The sequence below is a fragment of the Toxotes jaculatrix genome, chromosome 12, assembly GCF_017976425.1.
Source record: "Toxotes jaculatrix isolate fToxJac2 chromosome 12, fToxJac2.pri, whole genome shotgun sequence".
In the NCBI taxonomy this organism is placed as follows: domain Eukaryota; kingdom Metazoa; phylum Chordata; class Actinopteri; family Toxotidae; genus Toxotes; species Toxotes jaculatrix.
In genome coordinates this window covers 13,097,416-13,120,082 of record NC_054405.1, presented here as the reverse complement: position 1 = coordinate 13,120,082, position 22,667 = coordinate 13,097,416, and the positions used below count along the sequence as shown (strand labels likewise).

At 42.2% G+C, this 22,667-nt stretch overlaps 2 protein-coding genes across 5 annotated transcripts in view; one reads left to right on the top strand and one right to left on the bottom strand.

Moving 5' to 3' along the window:
* Positions 1-60: 60 nt before the first annotated feature.
* Positions 61-9,118, bottom strand: nfrkb (nuclear factor related to kappaB binding protein). 4 transcript variants are annotated; one of them, XM_041051815.1, is made up of 26 exons: positions 9,058-9,118; positions 8,574-8,711; positions 8,254-8,455; positions 8,021-8,148; positions 7,777-7,948; positions 7,515-7,619; positions 7,348-7,421; positions 7,194-7,275; positions 6,900-7,095; positions 6,690-6,801; positions 6,472-6,598; positions 6,286-6,363; positions 6,128-6,204; positions 5,983-6,029; positions 5,739-5,802; positions 5,480-5,654; positions 5,256-5,362; positions 4,928-5,051; positions 4,553-4,632; positions 4,237-4,433; positions 3,838-4,108; positions 3,528-3,707; positions 2,678-3,406; positions 1,375-1,481; positions 874-1,009; positions 61-708 (listed from the first exon to the last, which is right to left on the bottom strand). In XM_041051815.1, the coding sequence occupies exons 2-26, from the start codon at positions 8,697-8,699 to the stop codon at positions 568-570; spliced, it is 3,837 nt and encodes a 1,278-aa protein (XP_040907749.1). In that variant the 5' UTR covers positions 8,700-8,711; positions 9,058-9,118; the 3' UTR covers positions 61-567. The 4 variants fall into 4 exon arrangements, with proteins under 4 accessions (XP_040907749.1, XP_040907748.1, XP_040907751.1 ...); XM_041051814.1 differs by having other exon boundaries at positions 8,574-9,092; XM_041051817.1 differs by having other exon boundaries at positions 5,739-5,799; positions 8,574-9,092.
* A 1,958-nt stretch (positions 9,119-11,076) lies between these two features.
* LOC121191219 (ryanodine receptor 1-like) overlaps positions 11,077-22,667 on the top strand; it is a 44,738-nt gene continuing 33,147 nt past the window's right edge. Inside the window, exons 1-33 of the mRNA XM_041052363.1 lie at positions 11,077-11,209; positions 14,253-14,372; positions 14,458-14,556; positions 14,702-14,722; positions 14,857-14,931; positions 15,087-15,165; positions 15,247-15,359; positions 15,450-15,549; positions 15,639-15,735; positions 16,013-16,087; positions 16,178-16,334; positions 16,466-16,630; positions 16,747-16,868; positions 16,982-17,168; positions 17,283-17,418; positions 17,565-17,660; positions 17,930-18,048; positions 18,172-18,305; positions 18,422-18,663; positions 18,798-18,990; positions 19,104-19,320; positions 19,389-19,493; positions 19,605-19,708; positions 19,792-19,875; positions 19,988-20,147; positions 20,242-20,389; positions 20,522-20,727; positions 20,808-20,982; positions 21,089-21,297; positions 21,379-21,737; positions 21,860-21,989; positions 22,161-22,321; positions 22,437-22,599. Coding sequence (XP_040908297.1) covers positions 11,162-11,209; positions 14,253-14,372; positions 14,458-14,556; positions 14,702-14,722; positions 14,857-14,931; positions 15,087-15,165; positions 15,247-15,359; positions 15,450-15,549; positions 15,639-15,735; positions 16,013-16,087; positions 16,178-16,334; positions 16,466-16,630; positions 16,747-16,868; positions 16,982-17,168; positions 17,283-17,418; positions 17,565-17,660; positions 17,930-18,048; positions 18,172-18,305; positions 18,422-18,663; positions 18,798-18,990; positions 19,104-19,320; positions 19,389-19,493; positions 19,605-19,708; positions 19,792-19,875; positions 19,988-20,147; positions 20,242-20,389; positions 20,522-20,727; positions 20,808-20,982; positions 21,089-21,297; positions 21,379-21,737; positions 21,860-21,989; positions 22,161-22,321; positions 22,437-22,599 — 4,599 coding nt within the window. The 5' untranslated portion in view covers positions 11,077-11,161. The remainder of the gene's footprint in view (positions 11,210-14,252; positions 14,373-14,457; positions 14,557-14,701; positions 14,723-14,856; positions 14,932-15,086; positions 15,166-15,246; positions 15,360-15,449; positions 15,550-15,638; positions 15,736-16,012; positions 16,088-16,177; positions 16,335-16,465; positions 16,631-16,746; positions 16,869-16,981; positions 17,169-17,282; positions 17,419-17,564; positions 17,661-17,929; positions 18,049-18,171; positions 18,306-18,421; positions 18,664-18,797; positions 18,991-19,103; positions 19,321-19,388; positions 19,494-19,604; positions 19,709-19,791; positions 19,876-19,987; positions 20,148-20,241; positions 20,390-20,521; positions 20,728-20,807; positions 20,983-21,088; positions 21,298-21,378; positions 21,738-21,859; positions 21,990-22,160; positions 22,322-22,436; positions 22,600-22,667) is intronic.

Here is a 22,667-nt window from a genome sequence, read left to right as displayed (position 1 = left end):
CAACTCACTTCAAATTTGCTAATATTGTATAACATCATACATTTAAAGAGATGAAACACATTCGAATGACAGCCATCCAGACATTTGAAACGGTAGTTTAATATTAATTGACACTTAACAACATTTTAGGTTACATTTAGGTGGACAGAGAAACTGGTCTTTTTAAATTCTGCAACCTGCCTGGCTGCAGTTGTCAACAGCCTGGTGGGTTGTTCTACGTTATAATTTGGGTGGTATGATTGGTGGGTATGATTTGAGGAATAATGACAACTTTCATCATACTGGTGATACTGGTAACTTGGCAGAGATCAACACCCTCCAACAGAGAGGGTATCAATCTGAACACAAGCCCCTCGGATTCACAGAGGATAACTGTATTTTGTGGGCACTGTCCAAATTGAAAACAAATAGAGGCTTGTTACACACTGTAATAACAATGTTAGACAAAAAATAAGTAAAATGATCCTAAAAAAAAAAAGCTTGCGAACCAAAGCTCTCAAACAACCAAATACAGGCATGTGTATTATGCACTGGACCTATGATTCTTTGCTGCCTGACAAGATGGGATCACTGCTGAGGTGCAGATGGGGGATCGGGTGCACATTTGGGTGAAGGTGCTGTTGTGACTACAACTGTGGAAACAGATTTCGGAGAGCCTGTGGCCATGTGCTGCTGGAGCTGCTGTGCCGGAACCGTCTGGATGCGAACCTAAAAGAAGGAAGACTGACAGTTAGCCTTAGGATGCTCTGTGTTCATTTAAGATGAACCATAAATCAAAAAGCCATTTAGTATTTATTATAAGTACCAGTCATTCTAACATTCAGTATGTTTTCTAAAAGCTGTTAGAAAATACATTATTCCCTGTAAGCTAACCTGTGTGGCCTGTCCTTGCTGCTGAAGCTGCTGGAACTGTTGTGCTGTGACAAAGCTGACTGGTTTGTTCCCTGCGATCAGCTTCGTGCCAGCAGGCATGGTGGTCAGGATGATGTTCCTGCCCAGGCTGCTGATACTGCGCAGAAAAGAGACGAAAAGGGACAAAAACATGTCAGTCTACCAGCAAAACCAGCTGTAGAGAAAAACAAGACAACACTTCAACAAATAAATATATTTAAGAGGCTCTAAACATGGTACCTCTGCCACTGCAGTGTGAACTAAATATACAAACAATAAAAATGTAGGTGTCATTTTGTGTCAAGGGAGGTCCAGTAGAAGTTAAACCTAAAGCATTGAATCTCACTATATAGTGGAAATCTCTAAATAATGCACTTTTCATTCTTTGTTTAATCTCTATAATCAAATTCTCCATTCATTCTGTCTGGAGAGGGTCTTAAGAGAAATATTTCATAAATAAATAGTGTGGACTATGAGACTTACTTTGCATTAAGACTTCCTTTCACGATTGGTGTGGTCACCACACTCTTGCTCTTCAGTGGCTGGTTGAGGACAGAGAGGGGCACAGTGATCCGTGCAGGTAACTTCCCCTACAGAGTTGACAGAGAAGAGGATCGTTGCTGAGTCATGTGACTTATAGAAGGTACAGTTAAATACTGAGGCACGGCTGAAGAGAGTTTCTTAAATCAACAGTGCAGAGGGAATCAATACACACATCAGAGAAGTCATAAAAATTCCCATTATTTAGAAAGTGCTTCTACGTGTAAGTACTGAAAATAACTAAACATTTATCATTTAAAGTCCAAAGTAATTTACTAAGCTGAAGAAGAATTGTTGGAGAGTGAATAAACTAAGAAAGAAGCTGATGCATTCCTCATCATTCAATTCCAACTCTCTCAGGAGGAAACTATGCAGTTCAATAAATCCAGTACTCAGAGAGGCATTTGGGAGTAAGTATGCAGTCATTTTTAGTTAAAGTTTAATCAGTTTAACTCATTTAAACCTAAGAGCTTGTGTTCAGATACCTAAATTGACATTGTGTCTACAGTCAGCTCACAGTTCACCTGGCATCCAACTGCAACTCAAATGACCACTAATAAAAAAAATTTCATTTACCCCTTGTTTTTTCTGGGAAACTGTAGCTGCTGGTGAGCAGGAAAAAAACCCAAACAAAACAGATTTGTGCTCAGCTGTGTTTATCTAGTATTTCACTTCAGATCAAATCAAAAACATATCTGGGTCATTTGGCATAGGGAAATGTGAGCTGCTAATGCCATATTTTCCTTATATACACATATTTGACTATGGTCTGTGGTTACATGCATCCCCTTACTTTAGTAGCCAGGATTTTTGACCTTCTTTTGCTTGCCCAGACAAGCTTTTGGTTTATCCTGCAGAACTACATAAAACACTTAGAGCTCTACTTTGATATGGTATAAAGATCTATCAAAGAAAAAAAAAAGTGTTTAGCTTGTACAACGTTACTGAAAAATTCCTGTAATATAAGAGATGTGTTAAAGTAATGTTCCCACGGGAACCAAGTGAGACGAGGAATGAGTCAATGACTGATCTAACAGTGGCCCCTAGAGGCCATGATGTTTCTTACACGTACATCCTGAAATGGTTTGATCCAACCGACTAAAACTGACTTTCTTAAAAGCTACACACACTTTCAAATATGGCTAAAAGTGTTAACTTTGGATTTCTAGTGTACAATAGCTTTGATCACACTGAACTACATATTTCATCTGATAGAACGTGTACAGAAAGTGAATAATTCTCTTACCGTTTGTGTAGTAACCACTGTAGCAGGGACCTGCCGCACAGTGGCTGTAGCTGTTCCTAGCGTCAGAGGTGAGCCCGAGGCCCCGGGACCCACAGTGATCCCCTTAGCACCAGCTACAACGCTGGCAGCCATGGTCACTACATTAGCGCATGTAGACACCGTGAGTGGTTTACTGCCAGTGGTGGTTGTCATTGTGATGGTCTGACCCTGTTTCTGCGGAATAACACCAAGGCCTGGCATTATGCGAATGGTGGCGCCACTCTTGTCAGGGGAGGCCACGGTGGAGAAGGTCCTAGATTTTTGGTCAGCTGTGACAGCCAGTGTGGGCATCAGACGTATGGCTGTGTCTCCTGCTGCCTTCAACAAGGTGGAGGCCACGGGGCCTGCCTTAGTGGTCTGTACTTCCCCTGTGCAGGTTGCGGCACTAGAGGCAGAGGAAGGTGAGGGGTGGGGCGGCGTCACATGGAGAGTGGCTGATATGCTCTTGCTGCCGGAGGCGGCAGTGCCCAGAAAGTCGGGGGTTAGTTTGACAGTTGCAACCGGAGATTTGGCAAGAGTTGCCATCATGTCTGGGGTTATCCGCAGCACGGTCTGGCCCTTAGCGTCTGTAGTGATGGAGGACGGTGGAAGACGTAGGACATCTTTACCCTGAATGCGTAAGTTTGTAGCTGTTATTGGAATTCCTGCTCCTCCTGGAGTCTTCACTCCTAGCTGTCCTGTGATGGACACCTTCAAAGAAAAAAAAAACCATTTAACATAACAACAGATAAATCTTGTAATCATCAACATGACAAACACTTGCAGCCTGACTGAGACATGCTTGTAGTTCAAGACTGTTCCCATGCTTCACCTGTTTGATATTCGGGTTGGCAACTCCTTGCAGCACAGCAGAGGAAGCAGGGTTGTTAGCTGGGCTACCAGGTGACCCAGGTTGAGGTTTGGCCACAGCTACAGCAGACACAGACAGGGTGGTCGGTACCTGGACCGGACTACTAGCAGACTGGCTCCTCAGAGGCACAGAAACCACTGTCTATTGATATACACAATAAACGCACACACAGTTAATTATACATTTGCAACATGCAAAAAACCAAAAAAAAAACAAAACAAAACACCCACAGATATTAATCTTATGTTTAACTACTAGTTGTTCTGGTTACCTGTGAAATACCCTTGGTTGCCACTGACACTGGCATCCGGATCTGGTGAGGGGTCTGATGTACCAGTGTAGCTTGCTGATTTCCTGCTGAAGAGCCCAAACCAGACTGAGCAGAAACCACCCGCACCTGAGGGAGCGAGCCTGCCGCGAGGTGACTCACTATCCGAGCCGTGTGTTGGGACGTGACTGGTTGCGAAGCCGGTGGACCAGCCTGACTGGTGGGTAAGATGGCTCCCAGCTGGGGCAACGAGGGAGGGGACACAAGCAGAACACTGGGAGAGCGAGAAGGGGCAGAAGGAAATGACAAGAGAAAAGTCATTTTCAAACTGCACAAATGAAGATTTGATGTACTTTAGGTATTCTAAAATATAAATAAGCACAAAAAAATCTTCACACTGACCCTGGGCTGGTTTTAATTGTATCTGGGACTCCAGTTTTTGTTGGCGTGGTGACTGTGCAGGGTAAGGGTGACTTAGGGGTTCCAGGTGTGTTTGGGGTGGGGGTTGTAGGGGTCGGCGACATGGGAATGGAGCCTATATCCTGTCCTGCCTCCAGACATCCAGGGGTTTTACTGGCCCCATCTTTACTTCCAGACTTCTAAAACACAAACAGTGATTGAAGTTCACAAATTTAACAATTCAAATTTAAACAGTAAAACCCCAAATGTAGCTAGGTGTTTTTTCTTCCTGCAGTAAAAATGGTGGCAGTGAACTCACAGGCTTAGACGCTGGTTTAGGTTTCTGCTGTAGAGCTTTTCTTGCTTTCGCAGCAGCAGCTTGAGCCTGATGGATCCTCTCTGGATGGGAGAAAAAAAGAGCACAAGAATTATTTTTTTTAAACCAGTTTGATCTTCAAGATCAAGAAGTTTTGAAATTCTACAAATTCTGGTTTAAAAAATTACTAACAATTAAAATATATGTGTCAAGCAGAGCTAAAAAATCTTAAAAAGCTTCTCTTCAGACAATAACAGACAATGAAAGTAGACAAATGGCTTCTTACTGGCTGCCTCCACTTAAAACTACCATATTAGAGACTTAAAATACGTCAAAGCAAAGAGAAGAAATTTCTTGATCAAGCACATTCTTGCTTACCAAACTCCTCTTGACTGCGATGGCGGTGCAGGTAAATCCACAGTTTGCGGCCGATGTCGTACTTTACACAGGGATCTTTCTCGTAGTGAAGTCTATCCAGAGCCCCACTGACAACTGTGTTCACCTAAGTGGAAAAACAAAGCTCCTTACTCACAGGAAATGTGTCCATAAGGCACCAGCTTAAAGGCAACACCTGCCTTAGCAAAGCAGGAAAGTAAGCTATGCACAAAACTACATCTTGTATAATGCTGGCATCTTAGTCAAATGACAAGCCACAATGCCAGAGTACGATGAATGAATACAATGAAAAATGCTAAATTAATCACACCTGAGCGCTAGTGACATCTGGAGCAAGAAACTGTGAGTCTTTCAGCAGCTCACAGATCTCTGCCCTCGTTCCTTCTCCATTGGGTAACCTGGCTGCTGCATCCCGCACTGCAGAAGAAAGAGGGTGGAAGTCAGAATTGTGTGATTGGGTTCTTTTGCACATACTTGCAAGCGCTGGTTCCCCACGGCTTGAAAACAGAGTCAGAGTGAAACAGAGGGTCTCACCCAGAGAGAGGATGGTGACGTATGGTGGTCGGTCCGAGCGGAGCAGTGTGTGCTCTCTGGCTTTGTTGAGAGACATCTCCTTATCAAACACTCCTTTAACAGGCCCCACCACAGACTCAAAGCCGTGCATCCTAAAGGTGAAGGCTTTATGTGGCTGGTTGTATCGCTGCTGCTCCTAATAAGCAAACAAGAAGTATGTCAGCTTAGAGAGCTCATGCCCGAGCACGAGGCAAAATATTTTAGAACAGTGCAAACACACCTGGACTTGAAACACTTGTCTTTCATCTCCAGTGCTGGGACGCACCACATAATCAGTCGAACTGCTTGGTTAGAGACATTATACTGTTAACTTCAACAATCTTGATAATCAGACTCAAACTCTACTTCATACTAGCATACTTCATGTAAGGCTTCAAATAACTTTATTTACAATTCAGCTAATGATAATTTTTATTAAGAAATTAAGCATTTTCTATAAACCACCCAAATAATCTGAATCTTACAGTCTTGGAGTGGGAGAAGTCATCTCTAACATGTCTTCATTTTCTGTCTGTGGATGACAAAAAAAAAGTAATGTAAACAAATACAGCACAAACTTTAAAAGTCAGTGCTGAGACAGTATTTGTAACATAATGATAATTATACTACCTTGACAACTAAATCTTTGGAGTCCAGCCACAGCTGACAGAGCGCACTGAGATCCTTCTCTGTATCCTGAGTGGGACCTAAAATAAGTCATGGACATTGATCTTAATGAAGAGAATCGACCTGAAAACCAAGCTCTGCATCAATCAGGAAGTTCTTACCAATCCACCTCCACTGCTGGGACTCATCAGAAAATTCCACAAATGGACAAAAGCCACTAGGGAGTGCCATCATGCCATCTGATTAGCAAATGTAAAAGTGTGGAGAAAAAAAATACAAGTAATATGAGTAACATGGGATGGAAAATAAATGTCTGACTATTTCAGTGTGAGTCTACTGCTACTTACCTTTAGTCTCTCCTGCAAGAAACTGCAGGCCTTGAAGAACCAAGTCAGACCAACAGGAGGCGGATGAAAACCACACATTGAGGGAACTGGCTGGAGAGGACTGCCACATTTGAACTTTCTCTTCCAGCTGAAATATCAGAACATAGCTGTTAAAACGTGTGGTCAGAACTGTGATCAGTTCTATAATATGTATGCAAGGCCTGGTAATGATTGCACACCGTTGAAGTACTGGCAAGGTTTTCTGCCCTCAAGATGTTCTCCAACAAGCTGAAGAAACTGACAGCTATTTCCTCAACTGTAACTGGGCTGCTCTGACACTCCTCCACAATCCTGAAATAATGATGGAGACTCAGTACACACACACATATACACACACACAGATACACAATACTGTAATATTCTTAAGGTCAGCGTGGAACGACACTCACTCTTCCTTGATGTTGGGCAGTGGAGTCGACGGTGTATCCGGCAGGGAGTTGATAATGTTCGCCGGCGGAGCTGATGGAGTGTCTGTAGGTGCAAGAGTTTCAAAGGGATCTTCAGATTCCACTTTTATTGTCCTCATTTTCTTCTTCCTTCTCTCATCTCTAATCTTCTTCTTAGGCAGAGACAGATCAAAGAGTGCTGGAAGATAAAAAGAAAAGAAGCATATAAACTATGTCATGAAATAAACGAAAACAAGACTTTAGCTTAAGATTTGTCATTATTTATTTTTTACTCACACATAGTCCCCTTCCGACCAATATTTGCTCTTGAAAGTATGTCTCCAAGGTGGATATCGGAGGTCATCAAGTCTGGATGATCCTGAGCAAATCAATCATTAGTGATATACAATACAATTTAACACAAAATAATATGTTTTTTTTTTCCACGTACTGGATGTCGCTTCCTCTTCTCTCGATGATTTTGCAGCATGGCCTTCAAGTCCTGCTCACCCAGTTCTATTTTTTCTGTTATAAGATATAAGATGTCTTTTAGTATTATATTCACACTGCTAAAACATGAGAGTAACACCTCATCTGGGTATTGCAGAGATCACTGACCAGTAGTCTTCATGTCTTGGGTGGAGAGACTGGGAAGAACTCTGAGCGAGACAGTGGGCGTCGGAGAGGAAGGTGATTGTGGTGCCGGAGTCCATAATGATATGTCTACAACCGAATGCAATAAGACGTGCAAAAGTCTGAATCCATCTTCATTTGACACTTTCATATATTACTATTGGCTGTGAACTCTAATGTTAGAGAAGAGCTTTAGAAACTAAAGGTGTTATCATCAGCAGTGATACTAATGAAAGAACAGACTGACCGTCATCGTCAGATGAAGCGTTACTGTCTCCACACTCAGTTTTGACCTCCTTTAATATGCGGCTCAATCTTCTTCTCACCCTTGGCTCCCGCATCTCAGCATGAGCCTTGGTCGGTAACTTTCTTTTTGGTGGAAAGTCCAGACCATTATGAACTGCAAAGTCCAGGAGCTCCTACAACAAGAGGACATGTTAAGACTAAATGCATGAGGCCATGTGGCTTGTGTGTGACTTTTAGAAAAATACCTTTCTGGAGACGAGGATCTGCTTCAACAGTCTGTGGTAATACTGCTGAAGGGAGTACAACTGTCGCTTTCTCTGGGACTTCGCACACAACTGTCTGTACTTGACCACCTCAGGATTGAAGTAACCATCTGGGTTGAGATAATTTGGGTCATGATCAGAAAGTGTTTCAACAATTCACACAGCGTGATATATTTTTGTGATGGTGGGTAAAGAAATGGGTAAATCAGAAGCACCTCTGAATAGCTTTTGAGCAAGGTGAAGTGGATTTCCAAAGTTAAAGTTCTTGTTGTTGAATAGGTCACTGATGGTGCTGTCCTGCTCCGCAATGTTGCTGTCAGGAAACTGTGGCAAAAACTGTCGAAGGTGCTGCCTCTGGGAATCCGTCAGTACTTCACTCCAAGTGCTTTCGCTCATCACAGAGAAGAAAATTTCAGGCTGTAGAAAATAAGAGTAAACAGCAAAAGTGTACACATCGTCTGCGTTGTGTCTCAGCATGTTTACACTCGAACAATGCGTGGAAAGAGAAGCATTTAGTAACTGAGCGTCAACTCACGTCCTCAAGTAGGTCCTCTGGAAGGTTCACTCTGCAGTTCCCCAGCATGCATTCCTCTGTGATTTGTCCATCGTTTTCTTCTTTTGGATCAAGAGGGTCTGTGAGCATATGTGTAAGAGCATCCATTCTTCTCCAAGTCTGTCCACACAGAGAAAAACGCGTACAAAACCTCGTTTAAATCAGCGGATCGACGCCAGCTGATGCGTTTGCTCCCAGTCGACTTGCAAACGCCGGTGTTTTTATAGTTTTGAAAGAGTCTGGTAGTTCAGCTACAAATGAATAACATTAGCATGCACTGATCAATGTCAAAACATTAGCCATTTGCGAGCTAAGCTACCAGCTAAGTTAGCAAAAGCCAGTTACAACATTTGGATTCCTCTTTCGACTTTAAACGCTAACATATTATTTCTGTGCGACATACTGGCAAATAACCGTATAACGACTAAGCTGATAGGGCTCGTAATAAACTGCTAATAGCTCTTACTTGACACTACTCCGTGTTTCGGAAGTGAAGAGGGAACTGTTTTGCCGACGTACCATTTTCTTCTTCTGTTCAAATTGGATGACTACCACCGGACGCCGCGTTTTGCTGCCCCCCACAGGACGTTATTTAACTCAATTTGTCATCAAAAGTCGACATCACTGCAAATCAAGGGGGGAGTCGTAGGTTTCAGCATATATGTTCTGTTCGTGTTAATGCACAATTTATGAAATAAAGCTGAAAATAAAAAATGTTTCAGCAGTGAGGATCACTTCCGCGTTCAAAAAGCTGCAGTTCCTCGGCTGCCGCTGGGGGCTGGCTCCAGAAGTGAGCAATTCTCCATTGACCCCCATGTTAAAATAGCCAACTTTACAGCCTAGAAAAACATATTTACAGCCTGGTACATTTTTTTGTTTTTGGTCTCTATTGATAGTTTCCACCTCTGTGAACACACTAAAACAATCGTTTTAGTGTTATTTAGGCTTAAAATTCGTACATAATTAGGGTGTGGTTACGTCGAGTGGCAGCCCCATAGACAGGCACTGGCAGTTAGCTCTTTGCTAAAGCATCGGCTGGGCCAGACGTCTACATCCAGAGGCCTCCGGCTACCTCTAGCGGTTGACAGGGGCTGCTGTGTCCATGTTTGTTTGCCAATGTTCGTATAGGCTTTTGTGACAGTATGGCTTGTTGTAGTGTGGACTGCACTAACCGACCGTCGAAGGAGTCTGTGTTGCAGTTTTTTCGGTAAGTAATTTTCTCACAATTTTACCTGAATGTTCCCACTAATTAGCATGTATTAGCATATTTTGCCGCTGGCTTATGGCTCAATTGCCTATTTATGGTCGCTGCTGATACAAATAGAGGACCGGAGCAGCTAATGTTAGGAACGCTGTTGCGGTGTGTTCCGTGCTCTCAGAGTCCGTTTATTGCGGGGATACTAGGCTACAATTTTATTTCGTGTCATTTTTCTGTTTAAAAAGTTGGGACATTGCATGGACAGAGCAGCTCCGTCAGTAAGCGGCTGCTGTTGTTTGTGTGGTGCTGTAACTGTAAGTGGATAGTGGGTGGAGGCAGCGGTGAAAGCCGGTAAATATTAAATATCATTTTAATAACAGCATTTAACGTTTTAATTAATAGCATTTAACAATTAATAAATTTAAGCCTTATGCTAGCTCGGTTGCTCTGAGCTGAGTGGCCAGGTTCTCGGCCGTCTGAGCCGTAGAGTAACCGCCTCTTCGCCAAATATGGAAAGTACATTCCCACTAAAATTCAAGATGGCGCAGCTCAAATGCCCATGGTTTGGTCACAAAACCGACTCCCCGAAACCAGTGGGTGACGTTACGGGTGCTACGTCCTTGTTTTATACAGCCTATGTTGCAAATAGATTTCATATTACCAAGTATATTTATATTACCAATTATTAATACATGAAGTAAACCTAAACCTGGGCCTAGAGCCCCTGGGCAGTTGCCAGCTTTGTATGGTTGGTGATCCAGCTTTGAAGCTAATTCTTGGGGAGCTAGCGTTCGCTAATTACAACCGCTCCGTTTTTCTTTCCTTTAGTATCTCATTTATTAGTTTAGTCTTTTTACAGCATATTTAAAATGTAAAGAATACATCTAAATATAAATAATGGAACAGTATTATTTTTGAATGTAAATTCCATAGGTTAATGTATGGCTCATAAGCATGAATCAACTAAAGTTTTCATTTCTTGCATGTATTTTTGTTCACAGATAAACCCTAACAATACAACTTAGTACTGCTGCCAGTTCAATTTAATAGAATGTGATCCTTTTAAAACTAGTCTTTAATTTTTATAAGGCATTATGGTAGTTGTCACTTTCTGAAATTGGAACATTTGAATCGCTGGTTCAGCTTTGTCAGCTTGCTCCACCTCTTTATGATGCTGTAATGAGCAAGAAAGAACAGGCAATCCCTCTGCCTCATAACACAGCCTGAGAGAGGCACAGCACCAGCATTGCCCTTCAGAACCAACATTGTTTTTGCCTTATGTGGTGGGTGCACAGGCACCAGGAGGCACAGAACCGTGAGACAAGCGTTTATACCATTTCCCTCAAGGTTTCGCCTTTAATGCCTTGGGAGGATGGCAGAAGGTGCAGATGGAGAGGAAGAGATTCAGTTCCTGCGTACGGTAAGAGATGCTGTCTGCCTCTTCTTAAGTAGTTTACAACTGTTATTAAACTCATTCAGTCGGTAATGTACAGAAATATAACTTTTGTATCTTCATTACAGATAATAGACAAACATTTTCTGTGTCATGTAACTGTCTTTGCTCGGAGCACAGACTGACAAGGACAGGTGGCTGGTTGTGTTGGTATTGTTATCTATTTATATCCGGGTGCTTGATATGTTGCTGTTTTGTCACAGAGAAGAAAACTTCTGGTGCCAGGTGACAGTTAACACATAGAACAGTAACAGAGTATGAAAAAAGCATATAGACACACTTACTTAGCATTTTCACACAGTAAATGTTGACCCTAACCCCATCATCAATCAGTAATTGCATTATAAATTTTGTGCAGTTTGTAGTGAGGTCCTGAGTGCCTGATGCAGAACATTGCTCCTGTGGCCGAGACAGGGATCAAGATTACAATGACTTCTCTTATTTAAGGGTGTAGTGTGAAATCCTGCAGTCAGTTGTACTATGCCTTGTGGTTTTATGGGAGTGTGGATGCTTGTTTGTTTTTTTTTTTTTGGCTTGTAGGTTGAATATCTACAACAGAATAATGCAGATATGGTAATGAAGCTTCAGCCAAAACTCTGAGAGACAACAAAGTCCTTCAGCTTCCTGTCTCACCATATTTGATGCAATGTTATTCCAAATTAAAAGAAAATGAAAATAGGACCAATTTAAGTGTTATGGGCAGTGTGCCCATAATGCATTTGTGTCAAGAACCTGTTTGACCTAGATTAGTCTGATATCTCAAGGACTGCTCACCCATTCTTACAAGGCATCAATTTTCTCTTCAAAGTCTTTTTCTGCTGCAGCCCTGTTTTGTGTTTTAGGTAACATTTATCTTTAATATACATACATATACATACACATATATTGCTTAGGGAAGTTTCCATACATTTTGAAGTTCTACTTCTACCCTAGTGTAGATGTAATTGATTATACATGTTCTAAAGTATTTAGTTTAAATCAGTTTATTCTTGCTGCATTACTCACCGCTGAGCTATCAGGTTTCCTCTTTAGAGCTCTGTGCCAAAGCCCCCCAGAAGGGCATTGTGGCCTTGCAGAGCAGACTACTGTATGTAGCGCTTTATTTGGATGACCAGCACTGGTACTCAGCTATTGTAGATGTTCCACATAGCGTCACTTGAGTTTCCTCTAGATCCTGGTAACTCTAGCTTTGATGTTAGTGTAAGCCAGACACCGATTATCTATAGACTGTGTTACAAGTATCACTTGAAACTCCTAGCTGTCACATGAATATAAGTTGCGTTTTTGTTCTAAAGTGTGACTGCAGACTGTCTTTTTGCTGACAGAAACATTTACTTAATATTGTGATGAGAATGAACACATGGAAGTTGTTCAAATGTTCAGTGTTTTACACATTTGATCCAGCATTTACAGAAATCTAAAAAAAATAACAAAACACATTTTCAGTGACCATTGTCTCATGGCTTGAAGCAGTAAAATAAAAATGTGTCAACAGTGTGTCATAAAGTCACTGTCAGTCTGTTGCTGTTCACCCTGAACTCAGCTGAGGTCTATATTTACTGTGTGAGGATTAACAGGTTCAAAGCATGGCCCATTTCAGCACCTGCTTACTTCAGTCCATGCATGTAGGACCTTTACAATTAAAGTAGTACTAGCGAGTAATTCTTACACAGCAAACCTTCTGGCAAAAGTTGGTGTAATTTTATTTAAGCACCTAACTGCCTGCCTCATGTTGTTATGGTGGCATCTGTCTGTCAGTCAGCCTGTCTGTCAGTCTGTTGGTGTTGGAGAACGTGACAGAAACTTGATACCTACCTCTGTCATGTGTTATGGTACAATTGTCAGTTTGTTAAATGGTCTCCAATATTTGGCTCACTTGTCTTTAAGGTTCCGGTACTGTTAGGTGCCTCAGTTTAATGTGTGTTTTAAATTATTACACAACTACCAACTTTATTTTTATGTCCACTGTAAAGGAGAGGTGTTTCATTGTCAATTTTAAATGATATATTTATAGCCCATCTGTTCAGGACATGAGACTGATGAAGAGGGAACAGACCGCACCAGCTCCCTTTTTACAACACTTCAGTCTCACTAACTATTACACAGGAATGATAAAAATGATCTTAGACACATACTTAAAATCTACCATATAGCAATGAAAAATAGGGGCCACCGTGCTGCACCTTTAACCTGAAGTTTTTGGCTGAGTTGTATCAAATTAATTGACTAATAGCATTACTGAATCAGCAATGTGGGCTGATTTGTTTCCTGGCCGTCAAATCACAAATATCTGTGGCTTTCCAGAAAGAGACGTGTGAACGGCAGGTGCAGCGGCCTGAAATAGAGAGCTGTGGGGGAGCGGTTGGTGTCTTCGAGCCAGAGAGGCAGGGAGATTATAGCTGGACCAGTGACAGGCACAGAGAAATGCAGTTACAGAAAACATTCATGTGAAGGTCAGGAAAACAGCTGTTGTTGCAGGGAAACTGTTGTTTTTTGCAGGTTATTTTGTTCATGCATTGTCCTATATTTTTGTTATTTATGCTGGCCACAGTCTGATGTCTTTGATTAAAGGTTTGGTTGCCAAAAAATGTCTCACTTATGTGACGATATGCAGTCAGACATCTACACCATCCATGTTCCCGGAGACACCTCTAAATTAGCTTTGCTTGCGGTGCCCCCGCCTTGCGAAGGTAGTGTAGATTTGACCTGAGTTTAATATGACATTTGACATTAGCTGCTACCAGAATCACACATCCAGATCTCCAAACGATCTGTCAGCAGTCTAGTTGCATTACGGGTCCTGAACGCACAAGGTTTTGACAAGGAAAAAGAATGCATGAAATAAAAATGACAATATCTCTGATAGCATCTATTTTCTACTTTTTTTTTTCATCACAGTAGAAAATATGCAATTTCCCTTTTGAATTTTTTTAAACAAACTGCCTGATAGCCTAAACTTAATCTGAAACTCAAAATGTCGTGTTTCCCTTGACTTGGTTTGTGTTTGTAGGACGACCAAGTGGTGCTGCAGTGCACTGCATCTATTCTGAAGGAACAGATCAAGCTGTGTCTGTCATGTGAAGGGTTTGGGAATCGCCTGTGTTTCCTGGAGACCACTTCGAATGCTCAGGTACTGAAAGGACTCTTTTATGCCTTTTTTTCCTCATTGCTAAATGCTACTATTCATCAGCTTTACTGGTTGTTCTGTGTCTCAGAATGTCCCTCCAGACCTTGCTATCTGCTGCTTCATTTTGGAGCAGTCCCTGTCTGTGCGGGCACTGCAGGAGATGCTGTCCAACTCCTCTATGGATGAGGTAAGACACAATTAGAGGGGAATAAGTAGCGTTTGGTTAAAAGGTGCCTCTTTTCCATAGCATGGGACAAGTACAGTATGTTGTTCATTCGACAACTGAAACTTCTCATTTCTGACTTGATCCCCCATGCTCCTTTCCTCCACAGGCTGTTGATCTGGACAAGTGGGTATGTTTGCATATTCTTCTTTGTCACTGTTCACTGTAGACTTGCACTGTTGTTATTTCGATATTAAGTTGTTAACTTTGATATAAAATCTAATTACATCTTTTGCACATTTAACTGACTACGTCTGCTCCCAGTCATCACAAGGTGGAGGTCACCGAACCCTACTGTACGGACATGCTATCCTCCTGAAACACACTCACTCCAGCATGGTGAGCACATTTATTATCGAATATGTGGCTTCTGTTGCTCTATCCTGTCTTCTCCTCCAAGCAGCAGTTTGCAAATTATTGTTCTCTAATTTGTTTGGACCGCATGTCCAATCAAATCATGACACAAAGTTGTCATCACTCTCTTTACGCTGCAGTACCTGAGCTGTTTGACTACTTCACGCTCACTGACAGACAAACTGGCTTTTGACGTGGGCTTGCAGGAAGACTCCACAGGTGGTTATGAACTTCACTGCCCATTACACCCCATACAAGCCAATGCAGATTTCTGTATTCTAAATCATTTGTCCGTCACAGGGGAGGCCTGTTGGTGGACCATCCATCCAGCCTCCAAGCAAAGGTCTGAGGGCGAGAAGGTCAGGGTGGGAGATGACCTTATTCTTGTCAGTGTTTCTTCAGAGAGATACCTGGTAACTAGAATTTTATGCACTTTCACTGTAACTGAATTTGTTGTCTGTAAAAATAAATCTTACCAGTATTACCACCTGCACTCTTTTTAGCATCTGTCCTATGCCAGCGGTGACTTGATGGTAGATGCTTCCTTCATGCAAACACTGTGGACTATGACCCCTGTGATGTCTGGATGTGAGCTAGCTGAAGGTCTGTAAATTTTCTGTTGCTAAAATAAATAAATAAATAGTTCATAAATCTGTCAACTCTGTCTTAGCAATATGTCTTATGTCCTCTAGGTTTTCTGACTGGAGGGTATGTGCTCAGGCTCTTCCATGGTCACATGGACGAGTGCTTGGCAATCCCAGGAGCTGACCAAGGGGACGACCAGCGCAGGTGAACAATATCTTTCATATCTCTGCATGTCATAAGGTATTAAAACATTATTTAGATTTTGGTGGATTTAGCTTTACACTTTATATGAACACACCTCTGCAATTGCCTGTCTTGTGATACATGGTGATAGATGGGCTTTGTTGGCAGAAACTGAAACCACTGGCTGCTAGAAAAGTGGGAAATAAATCAAAATGTTTTGGAATTTGTCAACCTTAAATTTTCTGATACAAGTTCCACATCACTGACTAGCATGTTTTTTGTATTTTATTTTTTTCAGAGTTGCTCATTACGAAGGAGGAGCTGTATGCAGTCATGCCCGCTCCTTATGGAGACTTGAGCCACTACGTATTGCGTGAGTATTTTTGCATTTAGTTGTATCCTTTATTTAGTTGCTATCCTTAACGGTATGCTAATGCTCATACATTTGTGCCTGTGTTGGCAGTTGGAGCGGAGGTCACATAAAATGGGGCCAGTCTTTCCGGATACGTCACATAACAACGGGCAGGTACCTTTGTCTGGATGAAGAAAAAGGACTGCTGTTGGTGGACCCAGAGAAGGCCGCTTCCAAGATGTCTGCCTTTTGCTTCAGAATTTCGAAGGTCATTGTTACACAAAGTAAACTATGCCAGAATTCTGGCATAGCATAGACATAAATGTCTGAAACTCCGTTGTGCAATATAGAGATTCTTACCAGGCTTAATGAAAAATACTCTCTTTATATAAATTACAGGAAAAGATCGAAGTGACCCAGAAGCGAGATGTGGAAGGCATGGGCATTCCTGAGATCAAGTATGGAGAGTCCATGTGTTTCGTACAGCATGCTTCCTCAGGCCTCTGGCTAACATACGCTGCTGTCGATGCTAAATCTGCCCGTCTGGGTCCTCTAAAGAGAAAGGTGAAGCAGAATTATACACCAAGATGGTCAGCAAAATACTCAGACATTCAAGTCAAATGTGTTCGAGTTGTCGAGTATGTACTTGTGTTTTGAGAGCAACTGTATTAAATTCTCAGGCCATACTCCATAAAGAAGGCCACATGGATGATGCACTCACAGTGGCTAGATCTCAGACCGAAGAGTCCCAAGCTGCCAGAATGATCTACAGTACAACAGGCCTCTTCAACCAGTTCATCAAGTAGCACTACTTCACTTATATTTTATTCAAATCTTTCCTAAGAGCCATATTTTTGCTTTTGAGAATGCTGTATTCGTTGTGATATTCTCATCATGCCCTTCTCACGTTTCCAGAGGTCTAGATGCTCTGAGTGGGAAAAACAAATCTGCCAATCCCCCATCTCTGCCTATGGACGCAGTGGTGCTCTCCCTGCAGGACCTCATTTTCTACTTCCGACCCCCCGAGGAGGAGCTGGAGCACGAGGACAAACAGTTCAAGCTTCGCTCCCTGAAGAACAGACAGAACCTCTTCCAGGAAGAGGTTGGTCTACCTACTGAGGAATGACTTTTCAGGAAAATATCTAACAGTGCTTGGATGTAAATTTAGTTTGGCTGATTTATTTCCATTTGTATAAGTCTTGATTGTTTTGAACAGGGAATGATTACTCTTGTTCTGGACTGTGTCGATCGGCTCAACGTCTACAACACAGCAGCCCACTTCTCGGAGTATGCTGGGGAGGAAGCTGCAGACTCATGGAAGGAGATAGTAAATTTACTGTATGAATTGCTAGGTACAGTATGTCCATCTGGTGATTTGTTCTATGCATTCATGATGATTTTAGATTAGTCCTTTATGTTTCCCATATCCAGCTTTCCTTTCTTTAATGTGTGAATACAGTGCATTAACAACCTTTTCTGCTTCTCCTCTTTCATGAAGCTTCTTTGATCAGAGGTAATCGTGCTAACTGTGCCCTGTTCTGTGATAACCTTGACTGGCTGGTCAGTAAATTGGATCGATTGGAGGCATCTTCAGGTATCTGAGACAAATAGAAGCTCATTTAAATGTACAGTATGATGCAAGTTAAAAGAATATTCCTGCAACAAACAATAATTGTGTGAAACTCACAAAGTAAAGCTATAGATTGTTCTGTTGCACTGTTACCTTACATTTCAATGTGTTTCTGTTATTTTTGGTGTATTATTTTGTACTGTGCTTTTCTACCATAACACATATAACCAATGTTTTCTATTCTATATGCCAATGCTTATGTATTTATATATTGTCCATTTTTTTAATGACAGGGATCCTGGAGGTGTTGTATTGTGTTCTGATTGAGAGTCCAGAGGTGCTGAACATTATCCAGGAGAATCACATCAAATCAATCATCTCTTTGCTGGATAAGCATGGACGCAATCATAAGGTCAGGAACTTGTAATACTTTTCACTGAGCATGTTGGGGAAAAAAACAAGACTTCCTGAGTAATAACTCAAGCAGCACCAGAACAATTATCACAAATTTCTGGCCCCTTTGTTTTTTTGCCAGGTCTTGGATGTGCTCTGTTCTCTGTGTGTGTGTAACGGGGTGGCCGTGAGGTCAAATCAGAATCTCATCACTGAGAATCTACTTCCAGGTCGTGACCTCCTACTTCAAACCAACATTATCAATTATGTAACTAGGTGGGTAAGTTTGTAAGAGCACTCCTCAAAGTGCTTTGTGCTTTCTCTTCTGTCCTTAAGCCCAGTTGTGTAGACAGCTGCTCTGAGCTAGATATTTTTTTGTAATCCTCTCTTAGCATGAGACCCAACATTTTCCTTGGAACTTGCGAAGGATCCACTCAGTACAAGAAGTGGTACTTTGAGGTGATGGTGGACCACGTGGAGCCGTTCCTTACAGCTCAGCCCTATCACCTACGTGTGGGTTGGGCTCTGACGGAGGGCTACAGTCCTTACCCTGGTGGAGGGGAAGGCTGGGGAGGCAATGGGGTCGGGGATGACCTTTACTCCTATGGTTTTGACGGGCTCCACCTCTGGTCAGGTAAAGTAAACATGGTAATACTTAGGCGTTATCTTTTGTATGCTTTTCACCTGCAAGAACAATTACATGTATTACCCGTATTCTTTCTCATGCATTTGATCTACACAATTTTCTCCTTCTCTGTGTGTACACAGGACGTGTTCCGCGTCATATTGCCATGCCCAGTCAGCACACCCTGGCAGCAGAGGACGTGGTCAGCTGCTGTTTGGATCTCAGCGTCCCCAGTATTTCCTTCCGCATCAATGGGCATCCTGTTCAGGGAATGTTTGAAAACTTCAACCTGGACGGCCTGTTCTTCCCCGTTGTCAGCTTCTCTGCAGGCATTAAGTAGGGTGTTGTGAATGTATAAATAAAAGATTAGGAATTTATTTATTTTTGTTTAATAAACAGTACAGTTATGACAAATGAGACTAATGTCAGTTTTCCACTCTGATTTCAAGACTGCGATTTCTTCTCGGAGGGCGTCATGGAGATTTCAAGTTCCTCCCACCTCCAGGCTATGCTCCTTGCTATGAAGCGGTGCTGCCCCGGGACCGTTTGCGGATTGAGCCCATCAAGGAATATAAGCATGATTTCAACGGCATCCGAAACCTGTTGGGTCCAACCCAGTCCCTCTCTCATACAGCCTTCACTCCTTGCCCTGTGGACACTATACAGGTAAAACCATATTCCATCTCTTTTTCATCTTCCTCTTTTCCTCTGCACTGAATTTATTATCCTTTCAGATTGTACTTCCTCCTCATTTGGAGCGCATTCGAGAGAAGCTTGCAGAAAATAGCCATGAGTTGTGGGCTGTTACTCGCATTGAACAAGGATGGACCTATGGACCAGTGAGTGTTTTCATAGTTGATCATCTTTCCCATAGAAAATGTTGTTGTGTACACTAATTATAACTTACTATAATAAATCTTTACACTTTCCTTTTTAAAATCAATGTCAAGTTTCGTGATGACAACAAGAAGCTGCACCCCTGCCTGGTAGATTTCCAGAGTTTGCCTGAACCAGAGAAGAACTACAATTTAGCCATGTCAGGAGAGACACTCAAGTAAGTCACTGGCTTCACTTGATTAACTGCTCAGTGCTTTCGTCTTTTTGTATTTCTGATGCCTCTCGTGATTCGTTTCAAAGGACTCTGCTGGCACTAGGCTGTCACGTAGGAATGGGAGATGAGAAAGCAGAGGAAAATCTGAAAAGGACCAAGCTCCCCAAAACGTGAGCCGCAGGGCATGCGTTCATGTTGTGACTTTGCCTCTCTTTTATTGTGTATACTCTAAATGATCTTGTAAAGGCTCTCCAATTCTGACCACAAAGCATTGTTTGTTAGTTACATGCAGAGTAGTGGATATAAGCCGGCCCCCCTGGACCTCAACCATGTCAAACTGACTCCAAATCAAAACACTCTTGTTGAGAGACTAGCAGAAAACGGACACAATGTGTGGGCAAGAGACCGAGTTCGCCAGGGCTGGACATACAGTATCGTGCAGGTGCCAACATTCTTTTCATGAACAAGTCCCTAAAATAATAATGATAATAAATAAGTGTAGATATTTTTGATGGATTTGTTATTTTCTTGTGTAGGATATAATGAACAAGCGCAATCCCCGCCTGGTACCTTACAACCTACTGGATGAAAAGACTAAAAAAACCAACAGAGACACTGTTTGTGCAGCTGTTCGCACTCTCATCGGCTATGGTTACAACATAGAACCACCTGACCAGGAGAGCAGTAAGTTTGCATTGCTATTTATAATTAGGATTTTTTTTATGCAGTACTACAGGATTAATTATTAGAGCTACAGTGGTTTTATCAAATCTACCAGCTGTTCTATTAAATTGTATCGTGTTTGTCTTCATGTAGGTGGGCATGGACCAGGCAGCTCCCGTGGAGATAAGATCAGAGTGTTCAGAGCAGAGAAATCTTACGCTGTCACACAGGGGAAGTGGTACTTCGAGTTTGAAGCTGTGACAGTCGGGGAGATGAGAGTGGGCTGGGCCAGGCCCTGTGTTCGTGCAGACACAGAGCTCGGTGCAGATGAGCTGGCATATGTCTTCAATGGTTTCAAGGTGGGAGAAAGATCTAGTTTACATGTTTGTGAAGGATGCCAAAGCCTCCGTAATACTAAATCAAGAGTTTTCTTTTTCAGGCCCAGCGTTGGCACATCGGAAATGAGCCATTTGGTCGTCAGTGGCAGTCTGGTGATGTGGTGGGTTGTATGATTGACCTCACGGAAATGAACATTATGTTTACACTCAATGGAGAAATGCTGATCAGTGACTCGGGCTCGGAGATGGCCTTCAAGGATATTGAGATAGGAGAAGGTAAGTGCAGTAACAACTGATAGCAAGCACTAAGCAGACACTGGAGATTAGCACATGTGGGTTTGTATTTCTGATGCACAGTCATGCATGTATTGAACATCCCCAGGCTTCATACCTGTGTGCAGTCTGGGCCTGTCCCAGGTCGGAAGGATCAACCTGGGTCAGAATGTCAGCAGCCTTCGTTACTTTACCATCTGTGGCCTGCAGGAAGGATTTGAGCCCTTTGCTATCAACATGAAAAGAGACATTACCATGTGGTTCAGCAAGAGCCTTCCCCAGTTCATCAGTGTACCTACTGATCATCCTCACATTGAGGTATTGAGCATTAATTATCAAAGTGTTTTGATGAAATATTTCTTTGTCCCCATTTTGAATGAGTTATTATTTATACTCTAGGTGTCCCGTATTGATGGGACGGTGGAAACTGCCCCTTGTCTCAAAGCGACCCACAAGACATTCGGATCTCAGAACGCCAACACAGATCTGCTATTCTTCAGACTCAGCATGCCAGTAGAGTTTCACGAGACCTTCAAACTCCCAGCGGGGACCACTCTTCTCACTCGTGCCCTGACCATCCCCGAGGACGAGGTGGTCGAGGTGGACCCAGACTCTGACTTTGAAATACTCAAGAAGTCTGCTACTCGCAAAGAGCAGGAGGAGGAGAAGAAAGAACCCTCTGTACCTAAAGAGATCCCTGCCATCAAAAATGGAGAGAATGAGAAGGATGCTTCAACTGAGAAAAGCAAGAAGAAAGGGTCTGTATTGATTCATGCAGAGTGACTTGTGAAGGGGTGTGTGAGGAGTTAGAAGGCTACAGTTTGGATGTTGTTTTTAATTTTTTTAATTTATGGTGAGTCATTACTGCTGTTGTTTACAGATTCCTTTTCAAGGCAAAGAAGGCCGCATTAATAACACCTCCGCCTGTTGTTCCCACCATGCCCCGCTTAGTGGAAGATGTGGTGCCCGATGACAGGGACGACATTGACATTATCCTGAACACAACTACAGTATGACCATAACTTAAACTTTTGTGGTTATCATATTCCATAACCATATAAAATTCACAAATATGGTATTTGTCAGGTTGAACTTGTCTGTCAGTACTGTTATGACTTTAAGGTTTGTTCTGAAATATACTAATGTTTATTCTTCCCATCATCCCCTTCTTCCTTTACCAGTACTACTATTCTGTGCGAGTGTTTGCTGGGCAGGAGCCCAGTGGTGTGTGGGTGGGCTGGATCACACCTGACTATCACCAGTATGACCTTCATTTTGACATGAGCAAAGTGAGAAATGTAACAGTCACTGTAGGTGATGATAAAGGAAACATTCATGACAGGTATGTTGGTCTTGTAGACGGTAAACAAAAATTAGCATGTTTTAATTTATAATAACAAACATGCAATAAATAATAAATAAATATTGGCTTCTTATTTTTTTTCTTTCTTCCTCAGTATAAAACGCAGTAACTGCTACATGGTGTGGGGAGGGGAGTTTAGCAGCTCCCAGCAGACCCGAGTCAGTCAGGAGGATTTTGTGATTGGCTGTCTCATTGATTTGGACACAGGACTCATGACTTTCACTGCTAATGGAAAAGAGATAAACACGTTTTACCAGGTCAGAAAAGCTTCAGTCTAGTATTCAGACAGTTCCTTTTAAAGTCTTGGTCATTTAAAGTAACTGTG

What these genes read in the sequence shown, in the direction of transcription:
- nfrkb (XM_041051815.1), bottom strand. Translation starts at nt 8,699, where the DNA reads ATGGATGCTCTTACACATATGCTCACAGACCCTCTTGATCCAAAAGAA. An exon ending in CTGCCCAACATCAAGGAAGA is followed by an intron (nt 6,802 to 6,899) that starts GTGAGTGTCGTT and finishes TCATTATTTCAG; the next exon opens with GATTGTGGAGGAGTGTCAGA. An exon ending in CCAGCAGTGGAGGTGGATTG is followed by an intron (nt 6,205 to 6,285) that starts GTAAGAACTTCC and finishes GACTTATTTTAG; the next exon opens with GTCCCACTCAGGATACAGAG.